This window comes from Ipomoea triloba, chromosome 2 (assembly GCF_003576645.1).
Source record: "Ipomoea triloba cultivar NCNSP0323 chromosome 2, ASM357664v1".
Taxonomy (NCBI): domain Eukaryota; kingdom Viridiplantae; phylum Streptophyta; class Magnoliopsida; order Solanales; family Convolvulaceae; genus Ipomoea; species Ipomoea triloba.
The window spans coordinates 3428748-3441802 of NC_044917.1; the positions used below are offsets into that span (position 1 = coordinate 3428748).

Genomic DNA, 13055 nt, shown 5'->3' on the forward strand with positions numbered 1-13055 from the left:
AACGCGCGTGCAATGCACGCGCCCGCTGGGCGCATAAAGTGACAGCCACGCATGGCTGTCACTAGTTGTATTGAAAGCAGTGGGACCCAAATTCTCTGCAATATTTCTTCATTTGCAGAAGATACTAAATCCTTCTCTCTCCCCCACCTCTGTCTTTCATGTTGGATTTAATCTGACATGATCCACACCAATAGCTATTGGTGTGGATGCTCTTATTAGCCTAAAAATTAAAAGCAACCAACTTGCAATAAAAGCGGTTGTTATGCGGAGGTACATAAGTTTATGGAACTAAAACTCAACAATTAATAATAATATAATTGTTGTCTTATTATTATACTAAAACCAACCCAGACCAACAATATAATTTATTAAAATTTTGAAGGATTACATGCATTAGCCGAGGTAGAAGGTAGCTTAGCTAGGATTGCTTCATACTATATATTATATTAAATGGAGAGATGAGATGAGATGGAATTAGACTCTGTGAAGTTGATATAACCATTCTTTATCATCCACTCCAAACTCCAATGATTCTTCACATTTTTGAGCGTCCAATACGCCCAACCAAAAGTGGCAACCTCAAACGCTTCAAGCTGGGCCTTAACAAATCGCTGATACTCTTCCTTTGTGGCGTTTTCAACGCCCCAAACCGCCACCCATTCCCCCACGAAACTGAGGGGCCCGTTTGAGGTTGTCACGGCGTTAAGCGTGTCTTTGTAGTAGGTGTTGATGAAGTCCAGGCTGTCCTGCACGGTGGTGTACCCGTAGTCGTAGAGATGGACGTCGATGACGGATCCCTCGTACTCGGCAGCGAAGGGGAGGAGCTCCGTCACGTTTGCGATCCCCATCCGAGTGGACATCACCACGTACGCGGTGGATGAGTGCTTCCGAACCGCCTTGTAACCGGCTTTGTAGTACTCCATCACTATCTCTAGTGAATCCCACAGCACCGGCTCGTTCATCAGCTGTATCGCGTATAGACTCGGGTTCTCAGCGTACCTATATATGTGTATTATATATATGTTTACACTCATGGTTGAAAAAATTGCAAGGCCCTTCTCGGGCATACTGAGGGCGCCTAGGCGACAGTCTATTTTTTTATCTTTTAAAATTTGTTTAATAGTTTAATAATTAGTGCTAAAATATTTAATTTAGAATTTGAACAATTTAGAATTATTTCGCCCAAAACCATTTAGTCTTGAGTAAAATAATCCATTTAAAAAAGAATGGAACAATAGCTAATCAGCATACTAGGCGACCTAGTCTGTGGCTAGGAGACCTAGTCGTCGGCGTCTAGAAGATTTAGGCGGTCAATGCTAGCGGCCTAGTTGGTCGTCTAGCTGGCCAGCCGCCTAAGCTAGACCACCAATTACGGTGATAAACTAGGCAGTCAGCCAGTGTTTAGTCACAATTTCTGCAACACTGTATGTTTAACGTAACAAACTTTTATATATATATAGGGGCTCGCTCATGTGCGAACCATTGCCCAGAAGCAGAAAGGAAATGAGACGCTTCACAGCCGTCCACGTGTCCTAAAAAAAGATGTGGTGACATTTTTGTAAATAACTCGAACTTTGGTGTAAGTAATTGTGTTATAAGTGCAAGTAGCTGGTACACATTTGCAAGTAAAATCACTTACAAGTGCACCTATTTTCACTTACAACATTCATGCACCTAGGTGCACCTAATTATAACGTTAGCGACAACTACATCTGGACACGTGATCGGATGACATGCATTCTCAGTTCTTTTCTGAGCGGGGTGGTTCGCACTTGAACGCGATCTTTTATATATATATTCATGGACAGTACGTACTACCTAGCAGTGAGAAAATCAATGACGCCAACAGTTTGATCAAGGCTGTCTATGCCCCATCCCAGACTCCCATCTCTGCAGCCGCCATTAAAGAACCCATTTTGAGATCTTGGTGCAGCGTGAAGATCTATGATAACCTTGAGTCCATATTTCCTATAATCATATATAGATTATGAAAAAAAATTCTAATCATCAACATTTTTTAAAACTACTATATATATGTATGTATGCATGATACGCACTTAGCCCATAAAAAAGCATTATCTAAAGCCTTCAAGGATCCCCCGACGAAGGGCTTTGGAGGGTTTGGATCGCTAGCAATCCACCATCCAACTGGTATTCTCACTGCATTTAGTCCATTGTTGGAGATCCATTTGAAGTCCTCTTCCACTATGAATGTTTCCCAGTGTTCCTATACATACATATAATAATTAATTAATATCAACTCAAATGATCATTTTTTCCATTACCTTTTTTTGTTTCGTAGACTATCCTATAAGAGTTGTACAATAAATATTTTGGTCAAAAATATTCTTAAAGTTGGTTATTTTTTCTAATTAGTGTTACCATGTATATGCATCCACAGTATATTTTTTTTATCTTCTTCAATAATAATAATTTATAGACATTATATATTGGAGTACTATATAACTTATTTCCTTAAATATAAATATCAAAGTAATCAAACTTATATAAATGGTTACATTATTATTATTATACAATAATATTTATTATTTAAATTCGAAATACATCTAAGATTTTAATATAGATTACTAATATTAGACATCTATTTTTGTGCATATATTATTGTGCATCGCGCATAAAAAATACTAGTGTGTGTACAATTTAATGTATAGTGCACTATCATTTAGATACATATATGTACGTACCCTCATAACTTTTGGTGCCATTAATGGACCGTAGCCATTTGTAATTTGAAACTCTCCTTCGAATTGTCTAAAGCTTGACATGATAAAAACCGAGGGATCATCGTCACTCCACCCCTCATTCCCTTTAGAATCTGCAGTGACGAGCTCCTCCGTCTTCACCTAAGAAAATGTTATTATATTTTCATTAATTGAACAATATAAAAAAAGACATTTTCATAATTCAAAAAAAAATCAAGTGCTACAATCCGTTAAGTTTAATGTATGCTTATTAACTAGAGAAATCTTTATTATTAAAAAATAATTTAAAAAATAAAGAATTCATTTTTATTACATTTTTAATTTGAATAATAAATTAATAATAATAAAAACATTAAAATTTTCACAAAAATTAAAATAAATGCAATCTTAATTTCTTAGTTTTGCTCAAATTGGATTCCATCCAAAATTAAATGAAACTTTTCTCCCAATTTACAATGACTTTAGTTGACTTTATCATAGGATATATAACTACTCACAACAACTTGTGGATAAATACAAATCATCATACAAGCTATGATAGATAGAAAAGGATGTCATTTTCATAAATATTACAATTTTGTGGTAATATATATATAAATGACACATACTTTTTTATTTTCTTTTTCTTTATTTTCAAGGGTAAAATCTACTAGATTGATGATTTAGATTTGTCAACACATTCTCACCTAGACATAGTTCTAATGGCAGCTGGACCTTATTAAATATCACATTATTTAAGCATTTGAAAATAATAAAATACTAGGTATATGAAAGAGAAAATTACAAAATCATTCTAAAAAATTCACATTATATCCAAAAGTCTCATATACACAAAAACTGAAAACATATATATAATATTATTTTAGATGGTATTATTCTTAGAATCAAATGCTCCATCGGTCAGGTGTAAACGAGAATTAGTCTGAGTATGGTACATGCTTAAATGCGTCTTATACAATTAGGGCTTATCCAGACCATCTCGTGGTCTAAGCAAAAAAAAAAAAATTATAGTATTAGGCTTCCTCCAACTTGATTATGATGGATGGAATATAATTGCTTAACTTGTTCGATTTTTCTTTTAAAGTGATGTGAGAAATTTATAGTCACTATATTAGTATGTATCGAGTAAATTCGTCATATATAATAATAGTACCTAAATCACACTAGAACGATACATGCAACAGATTTAATTAAAATAATATTAACAAAAATTAAATTCGTAATATGTAAACTATGTTTGGTCCACTACTGGACCACCTCTTTTCAGTAGGAAAGAAAATATGTTTATAAAATTATATTTGGTGAGGATATGCATACTCACCTGTAAGAAAAACCCATTAGAGGCCTTAATCCGAACAAGGTTTGGGTAATCGGAGTTTCTAAGAATCACAAATGTCTCCGATATACCTGGTGTCATTTCGCGAGCCACGAGGTTGACTCCTGTGTCACCGTTGGTCGTGTTTAATCCCACGAATTGATTGTTGTGCACCCTCAAGTTAAAGGTGGTCTCATTGATCCTCCAAAGCTACAGGAATAATTAAGTGAATATTACAAACAGATTAATGGATAATCAAGCGGGTTTAACCTTATAGATGATCATAACCCCATTTTCTCGGACATCAATTTCAATGAATATAATATTTACTCTGAAAATTTCCGAAGTCGAAGCTTTAGGTTTATTAGCAACCAAGATCGTCCCGCCGCCGGACTCTGCAGACAGATACTTTCCGACCGTAACAGATATAAATTGGACATTAGTTCCATCCTGGGAAAGGAAGCAGTTTCAATTCAAGAGTTAATAATAGAGTTAATTTCATTTTTTTGTCCTAGATTTATAGGTTACAGTCCATTTAAGTCGTTTTTTATTAGAACATTCACTTTTTTTTTGTCATAGTATTATTATGGCAAGATCATTTTTTGTTCTTTATCAACAAAACAATTTAAATATTGTTAAATACCAGAACATTTCGGTATTCAACTATAAATGTTTTTTAAAAAATAAGCATAAAAAAATATAGCAGTTCAACATACTTTGTACAAAAAAATTAAAATATCTTTACATTTAACAATATTTGGACTCTCTTCAAAAAAAAAACAATATTTCGACTATTTTGTTGATGGATGACTAAAAATGGTCATGCCGCAATAAAAATGGGTATTAATAATATATAATTACTTCAACAATGTAACGTTAGTTAATGACAAACTAATAAGTGATCGAATTGAACGAACCAGGAGATCACTGTTGGGAATGGCGTCAAAGAGAGAAGGCTTGATCCATCCTTCAGTGACTAGCCACCCGCCGAGATTAACACCGCGAACCCGGAAGCCGTTGGAAGCCGCCGGAGCGGCGACCGTCGCCTGAGAAACTGAGAGTATGCAACAGACGAGAATGAAAACATAGTTGGGTTTCATGATCGGTAGTGTATCCATCTTCTTGTCTGTGCATATATTATTCTATCAATTCTCATAGTTTTGCCTGTTTTTATACATGCCTAACTCGTTTTCCATGCCACAAAGGAAATTGTAAGGGGGTGTTTGGTTTGTACATAAGAATCAGAATTGGAATGGGTATAAGTATTTGGTAATGGTAATGGATTTTGGTGAAAGTATGTTGCATGTTTGGTAGTATATATAAGGTGGAATGTGAATGATTATTAAAAGTTGGAGAAGCGGCTGAGAAGAAAGGTAATGAAAAGCTTATTTTATTAGGGAATGCGTTTTGCCATTAAAGTGTAATCAAAATTCATAGTAGCGTTCTAAAAACTTGTCAACCAAACAATAACAATGACTTTAATATTCATTCTGGATAGCTAAATCTGTCAATCAAACACACCATAAATAATAAATAATATAGTAGCTATCTTGTTAGCTAGTCAGGTAGTTGATTTAGAAAAATACTATGTGTACTCTTATTTTTTACTCTCAACTATTACTCCCACATACAAATCTTGATTTTGACACTTATATTAGAACCCACACAAAAATAAGTGCTATATCATATAATAAAATAACTACCAAACATGCTAAATACTTTTACCAAAACCCATTATCCCTTACCAAGTATTTGATACCCATTCCGATTCCGATTCCCATGTGCGAATCAAACCCACCCTTAATATTTGGTGTTGAGAAGCATGCTCTATGCCACAAATTAAAGGAAAATTTCCTGCATCCCAATTTTATTTTTGTTAGACCATGAGGTCATGTCATGAGCAGGCTCTAACTATAGAATGCACCTTTAAGCTCGTATCATACTCAGGACTAATTCCGATTTGCACGAGTCGGTCTAATTAAGGGGCAAAGTGCTGGTCAGATTGATTTTTTCATACAAGAGGGAGTTTTAACTTACAACCTCTCTTAAGGGACAAGATGAAAATGCACAGTCACTCACGTCAACCAAGCTGGTTTCGACCCCCAACTTATTTGATATTACACACTACATCAAAAACATCATTTAGCGGCGATTAGAAACCACCGTTAAATATGTCTGTTCATTTATTCATTTGAATAATAGTACCAGTTATAACCGCCCCTAAATAACAGTGGGGTTCATTCTAACCACTTCTAAATGTTTTTCTTTATTTATTTCTTTAAAATATTAGTGGCTATTAAGTGTTGCTAACCATTTTTTTCATAATTAAATATTTCTTTTGTTGTCTTTAAACTACCGCTAAAAATATATTTATTTTGTAATTATATTATTATATTTTTATAATTACCATTTAGTTATATTTTTCTCAGAAATCTCTATATTCAAAAAGTGTATTGCAATCACAAATAACCTTTAAACACATTTAATATGAAAGAAAATCAATTGTAACTACTATTTGTTAAATAATAAAATTTAACAATATTCAATAATATTTGAGCATAGTACGCTATGTATTAATTAAATTTCATACCAAACAAAAAATATTTTAATATGAAAATATAAAGTAATATAGTTTACTCAACGTAATATATTATGTGGAATATTGTCCATTAACATGATGAATAGAGGATGGATATTATTTTCCACCCCTTCATTGGGTACCTACATACATTAAAAAAATTATATAGTTTGCAACCCCATTAAAATATAAAATTAGCAGGAGAGCAATTAATGCTAGAGGGATAGTGATAGAAGGGTAAAATTGAGTTAATATATTTTTTATCCTGAAAAACTTAGACTACAACGCTACTAACACTTTTGACGAGATAGTAAATAAGAATTTTTAAACGGGAAATCGAATAGCTATATATATTGAAAGCTAGAGCAAAGAAATAACAAAGTCTGAACAGACATCATCCTAACACTGAGCGTCATATTGAGATCTTGTAGCTTTAACAAGCACGTGAACAACCTGGTTCACTGAACGCCTAATATAACAACACTAAAAAATTGTAAGTATCATACGACTTGAATTTATTAATTGGTAACTTTTTTTTTTTGTGCTTGTATTTATTATTAATATTTCGTGTTGAGAAGCCTGCTGCTTTCCATGCCACACTGGAAATTGTAAATTTCCTCCCTATAATAGCAACTTATTTTATAATACTGTAGCTATTGCTTACCTAGATAGTTAATTTATTAGCTAGCATTTGTACTGTCACATTTATTATAAATATTAATATTTCGTGTAGCTATATGGGAAGCCTGCTGCTTGCTTTCCATGCCACAAAGGAAATTGTAAATTATCTGGTTACCTAGATAGTTAATTTATTAGACTTGTGGCTTTCCGTTTGAAATGATAATAGCAATTCTATCAGACCAGAAGGTACGTACTCGACATCGAATATTGATTATTATTTATTCAACATTTTCTATATATGAAATTATAATTTAGAAAGGCAATACAACAAGACTCATGGAAGCATTGACACGCACGCCTATAAAATCATCGGTTAATGATGAGATGAAGACTTTAATAATTAGTAGATTAAATTTATTATACTTTCCTAATTAAACAATATAGCATATCATGTCTTAACAATACATTCAAGTAGCTATTTATACTATAAAGTATAAACCTTCTAACCGCCCCCTAAAAAGGAGGAAACTAGTTACAACCACCTCATGCTGACTCACCCAATCCATCCATCGGTCATACCCTAGTTTTCTTGTGCGCACAAGCGATCTAATTTAGACCCCTTCTATTCATGTGTTTCTAGTACTACCTTTCGGTCATGATTTCAAGTCAAATTACAAACCACTAAGATGAAGTTCAAGTATTTTATTTCTTATCCAATGTTGGCAAGTCAGGGACTACCCAAATGTTACAAAACCAAACAGATTACATCACGATTGCTTCATATTATCATTATATTGTTTATTGCCGAATCCCATGACACAAAATTAAAGCGTGATATATCCATTCTTTATCATCCACTCCAAACTCCAGTGATTGTTCACATTCTTGAGCGTCCAATACGCCCAACCAAACGTCGCACGACCAAACACTTCCAGCTGGGCCTTAGCATATCGCTGATAATCCTCCTTTGTCGGGTTTTTAACGTCCCACTCCGCCACCCATTCTCCCACGAAGCTGAGAGGCCCGTTTGAGGTTGTCACAACGCTCAGCTCCGCTCTCCGGTCGTTGTAAACATAGTCGATGTTTTGCTGCGCAGTCATGTCCTTGAATAGGTCGATGTAGAGGTTGTAATAATGGACGTCGACCACGGTTCCCTTCAGCGCGCCGGCCATCGCGAGTAGCTCCGTGTTTGAAGCCCCCAGCCGGTTCGACATCACCACGTACGCCGTCGATGAGTGCTTCCGGACCGCCGCGTACCCGGCTTTGTAGTACTCCGTTACCGCCTCCAAAGAAACCCCCGGCGCCCGCGGCTCGTTGAGGAGCTCCACCGCGTATAGGCTCGGATTCTGGGCGTACCTGATCACAAAGAGGTAAATTAAATTGAGTCTAATTGATCATAAATAATCATCTCAAACCAATAACGCTAGTAAGACAATCAAACTTGAAATCAAGTCAACAGATTTAATTAACTTGATTGAATTTTCACATGCTAAATAAGTCATAATTGATTGGCTCAAACTAAAAAAGTTAACTGACCGCCTTCGAATGGAGTTGAACTTAAAAAGTTATAGTTAGCAGGCAAACAGCCTAACAAACCAGGCTGGGTTGCCCCATAAACATAAATACATGGTACCTAGCAGTGAGAAAATCTATGACTGCAACTGTTTGTCGAATGTAGTCCTGGGAGTTTCCCCATTCCTGAGACCCATCTCTGGAGGCGCTGTGCTCCCAACCATTTTGAGATCCTGGGGCAGCGTGGAGATCTATAATAACCTTCAGTCCATATTTCCTGTACATTATTATTATTATTAAAAATCAAGATTACATTGTTGAAAGGTAAGGTGAAATTTCAACATATATAAATAAGATAGTGGTGAATGTATGTATGACACGCACGTAGCCCATAAAAAAGCATTGTCTAAAGCCCTCAAGGATCCCCCCACGAAGGGCTTTGGAGGGTTTGGATCGTAAGCAATCCACCATCCAACTGGTATTCTCACTGTATTTAGTCCGTTGCTGGAGATGAATTTGAAGTCTTCTTCCACTATAAATGTGTCCCAGTGATTCTATACATAATGAACTCAAGTGAGTACTATAAATAATTAATCATCCCCACCATATATATATATATAACATACAATAAATAATTTTTTTTAATACTATGTACTCTATTAGAAGGTAATATCTGTTCTATACTTTCTCTATCTGTAGCAAGGATTTGATCATGCGATCCATCAAGATCAAGTAGAATCATAGAGGTGCTATGTGATCATAAGATGCTTCACTACAGTAAATAAAAATATAAAAGGAGAAAATAAATTCTTATAATATTAATATATGACACTTGTTTTTTAATGAAGTGCATATTCCATGTCTTTTTCTACCCGGTAATGGATGAACTGTAACGCACCGTTGACGTTGACCGTTGACCTGGTTTATTGGTCCAGGTCAACAAATCGGCGTTTCTATTGGAATGGTCAAAAGGTGTCGGTCATTGACAGCCGACTCTTTCATTATTGTATGGACCATGGTCCACACAGCTGTGTGGACCATACTATCAAATAATACACATTCAATATAAAAATAATATACATTCAGTATAAGAATAATGTACATTATATTCAGGGGATGTACATTATTTGTGTACTGAATGTACATTATTTTTATAGTATAAAAATAATGTACATTCAATACAAAAATAATATACATTTAGTACATTAAAATGTATATTTTATCATGGTCCACATAGCTGTGTGGACCATTGTCCATACAATAATTTGCCTACATCAGTGTGCATGCATTTACATTAGTGGGCTGCTGACAGTGAGCACTTAACAGTTAAGACCAAGTAATTTTTGGGGGTTTTTTAAGAGTTAATTACAAATTAGGTGTGAGATATTTGACTAATAAGAGGGAGAGTTTTTGTAATAAATATTTAAATAAATAAAATAGGCACGTGAAGATACGATTGCATTCAGCGGATGTATTTTCAAAATATATATATTGGGCGTTTCAGAGTGGCCGCAGCTTTATTTTTTAAAAAATATATTGGACTTAGTAGATATTGTGTTTGCAGTTTGCACTACCATTTAGATATATATTTGTACGTACCTTCATAACAATTGGTGCCACAAATGGACCGTAGCCATTTGTTACTTGAAATTCTCCGTGTAATCCTCCAGTGTTTTTCATGATGAAAACAGAAGGATCATTATCACCCCATCCCTCGTTACCGTTAGAATCTGCCGTGACAAGTTGCTCTGTTTTTGCCTAAGAACATATTGTTATTTTTTTTTCATTAATAGACAATATAAAAAAGACATTTTCATAATTCAAATTTAAACAAAAATAGATTGGTTTATTAATTAGAGAAATTTTGTTCATTTAAAAAAATAGAAAATACGTGTTTTTTAATATATTTTTCAATTTGAACAATAAAAATAACAATAAAAACTTTTTAAAGATTTTAAAAAATTAAATTAAATGCAATATGAATTTCTTAGCTTGACAAGTTGAAAAATCACCCTGTAAGAATTCCATCCTTGGACCACCAAAATTAAGTGAAACTTTTCTACCAATATACTTTAGAATGGCTTTATTAGTTGACTTTATCACACACACACATATATATACCACATTATTTAAGAATTTCATAATAGGGAGTAATAAAATACTAGGTATGTGAAAGAAATCATTCTAAAAAAATTCAGATTACATCTATCCAATAATGTCATATATCCAAAAACTAAAAAACATATAATATTGTTTTAGATAATAACGAAAGATTCTTGAATGTATGTGACATGACATCCCTAGAATCAATTAAATGCTCCATTATAGTATTGTCTATTGTGATTTCCCCAACTTGATTTTTATATATCCATGAATATAATGGCTTAACTAATTAGATTTTTTTGTTGAGTAACAAAAAAAAAATGTCACAGTCACTATTTTGATTTTGCACGGAGTAAATTCAGATTGAAAATACACATGAGGGTTAAATTGCACACAAAAAAATTTTAAAAAATATAACAAATTTGATCGATGTTAGACAATAATGATCTAAACTTCTAATTGTTAAGTGTGAGAATAATGTTTTAATCATTCTCCATTCCTCACTAGCAACTAGTGGATTTCTCCTTACTGGCAACTAGTGGATCTCTCATCACATGCAAAAACAGAAAAAGACAAAGAACCAAAAACAAAGCAAAACAAAACAAAAGAGGAATAAAAATAAGGAAATAATATGTTTATAAAATTATAATTGATGAGGAAATGCATACTCACCTGCAAGAAAAAACCATTGGAGGCCTTAATCCGAACACGGTTTCGGTCATCGGAGTTTCTAAGAATCTGAAATGTCTCCGATATACCCGGTGTGTTTTTTACAGCCACGAGGTTGATTCCGGCGCTGCCCTTGGTCGTGTCTAATCCGACGAATTGTCTGTTGAACACCCTCAAGTTAAATGTATTCTCATTGATCCTCCACAACTACAAGAATAAGCGAATATTACGTACAGAAGATTAAGCCGTTGTCTTGTTTGGTAAAACAGTTAGTTTATTCGTCAATTTTGACTTATTTGACCCATATAAGTGTTTCATCAAAATGCTAAAATTTAAAAAATTATTCAAAGAACTTTTTCAATTAATTTTTTGAAAAAAAAAATTATACCAAACAGTTATCATCAAATAGTTCATTTATCAAGCATCTTTTACATAATTAACTGATGTTATCAACTCATCTAACAATTATTTACCAGGACATTTTAATTATTATCAGAACCCATTTTCTCTTACATTGATTTAAACAAATAATCACTTACTGAGAAAGTTTCCCATCCTGAAGGGTCAGTTCTATTAGCAACCAAGATGGTCCCGCCGCCGGACTCTGCGCAGAGATACTTTCCGACCGTAACAGATTTAAATTGGATTCCTGTTCCATCCTGGCAACAAGTTTGAAAAGTTAATAATTACTTCAACTAACAACGTTAATGACCGATAAGTAGTTAATATAGTAGGAAGAGCGAATTGAATTGATCGAACCAGGAGATCTTTGTTGGGAATGGCGTTAAAGAGAGAAGGTTTGATCCATTCTTCGGTGACTAGCCAGCCGCCGAGATTAACAGCACGAACCCGGAAGCCGTTAGAAGGCGCCTGAGCGGCGACCTTCGCCTGAGAAACTGAGAGTATGCAACAGACAAGGAGGAAAACATAGTTGGGTTTCATGGCTGCAGCTACTGTATTCTACTTCTTGTGCATTATTCTCATGATTTTGCCTCTTTTTATATGGTTGTTTGACTATAAAACCCCAAAATGGGTGGAACATTCCTGCTTGATAGACTCCATAGATTCAAAAAAAAATAAATCAGTCTACATTCTTTGTTTTTATTAAGAGTCAGATCGACATACAATTTCATGATTACAAAATCAACAGCCTAATAAATTTTTCCGTTGTAATTTATTCCTCTTAATATAGTTTATGAATTATTATATTAGAATAGAATTTATCCAATACATACTTTTAAAGTGGTTGTGATTTTTCATCATCATAAAAAAAATAATAAAAGATGTTTGACTGTGGTTTATGTGGAATGTTGACCTGCATTTTGATTGGTCAGTAAATGAATGACACATTTGTATGGGCTAATGCCCAATAGGCTTAATTTCATAATAAAATACTACAAGTTAAGAAGAATATGCATATTATAATTAATACAGTATCCTTTTGAGATTTGCTTACAAATAAAATAATTTATCATTTTAATTTTCTATAAATAGATTACAATTTAGAAAGACATCAAGTCAACAAGAATCGTGG

At 33.9% G+C, this 13055-nt stretch overlaps 2 protein-coding genes across 3 annotated transcripts; both read right to left on the reverse strand.

Moving 5' to 3' along the window:
* Positions 1-302: 302 nt before the first annotated feature.
* On the reverse strand, positions 303-5157 carry LOC116011154 (probable glucan 1,3-beta-glucosidase A). The gene is made up of 7 exons (XM_031250677.1): positions 4956-5157; positions 4369-4488; positions 4045-4248; positions 2706-2864; positions 2058-2227; positions 1819-1968; positions 303-999 (listed from the first exon to the last, which is right to left on the reverse strand). The coding sequence occupies exons 1-7, from the start codon at positions 5154-5156 to the stop codon at positions 447-449; spliced, it is 1557 nt and encodes a 518-aa protein (XP_031106537.1). The 5' UTR covers position 5157; the 3' UTR covers positions 303-446.
* Positions 5158-7919: 2762 nt separating this feature from the next.
* Positions 7920-12539, reverse strand: LOC116005475 (probable glucan 1,3-beta-glucosidase A). Of its 2 annotated transcripts, XM_031245680.1 has the most exons (7): positions 12281-12539; positions 12061-12180; positions 11525-11728; positions 10349-10507; positions 9134-9303; positions 8871-9026; positions 7920-8593 (listed from the first exon to the last, which is right to left on the reverse strand). In XM_031245680.1, exons 1-7 carry the CDS (start codon positions 12461-12463, stop codon positions 8062-8064), a joined length of 1524 nt encoding a protein of 507 aa, XP_031101540.1. In that variant the 5' UTR covers positions 12464-12539; the 3' UTR covers positions 7920-8061. The 2 variants fall into 2 exon arrangements, with proteins under 2 accessions (XP_031101540.1, XP_031101548.1); XM_031245688.1 differs by lacking the exon at positions 11525-11728 and having other exon boundaries at positions 12281-12536.
* Between the last annotated feature and the right edge of the window lie 516 nt (positions 12540-13055).

Excerpts from the sequence above, each read along its gene's own strand:
- LOC116011154 (XM_031250677.1), bottom strand. The coding sequence starts at position 5,156 with ATGGATACACTACCGATCATGAAACCCAACTATGTTTTCATTCTCGTC. Across the intron at positions 4,489-4,955 it reads TTCCCAACAGTGATCTCCTG|GATGGAACTAATGTCCAATT; the intron begins GTTCGTTCAATT and ends TTCCTTTCCCAG. Across the intron at positions 4,249-4,368 it reads CGACTTCGGAAATTTTCAGA|CTTTGGAGGATCAATGAGAC; the intron begins GTAAATATTATA and ends TTATTCCTGTAG.
- LOC116005475 (XM_031245680.1), bottom strand. The coding sequence starts at position 12,463 with ATGAAACCCAACTATGTTTTCCTCCTTGTCTGTTGCATACTCTCAGTT. Across the intron at positions 11,729-12,060 it reads CAGGATGGGAAACTTTCTCA|TTGTGGAGGATCAATGAGAA; the intron begins GTAAGTGATTAT and ends TTATTCTTGTAG. Across the intron at positions 8,594-8,870 it reads ATAGATTTTCTCACTGCTAG|GTACGCCCAGAATCCGAGCC; the intron begins GTACCATGTATT and ends CTTTGTGATCAG.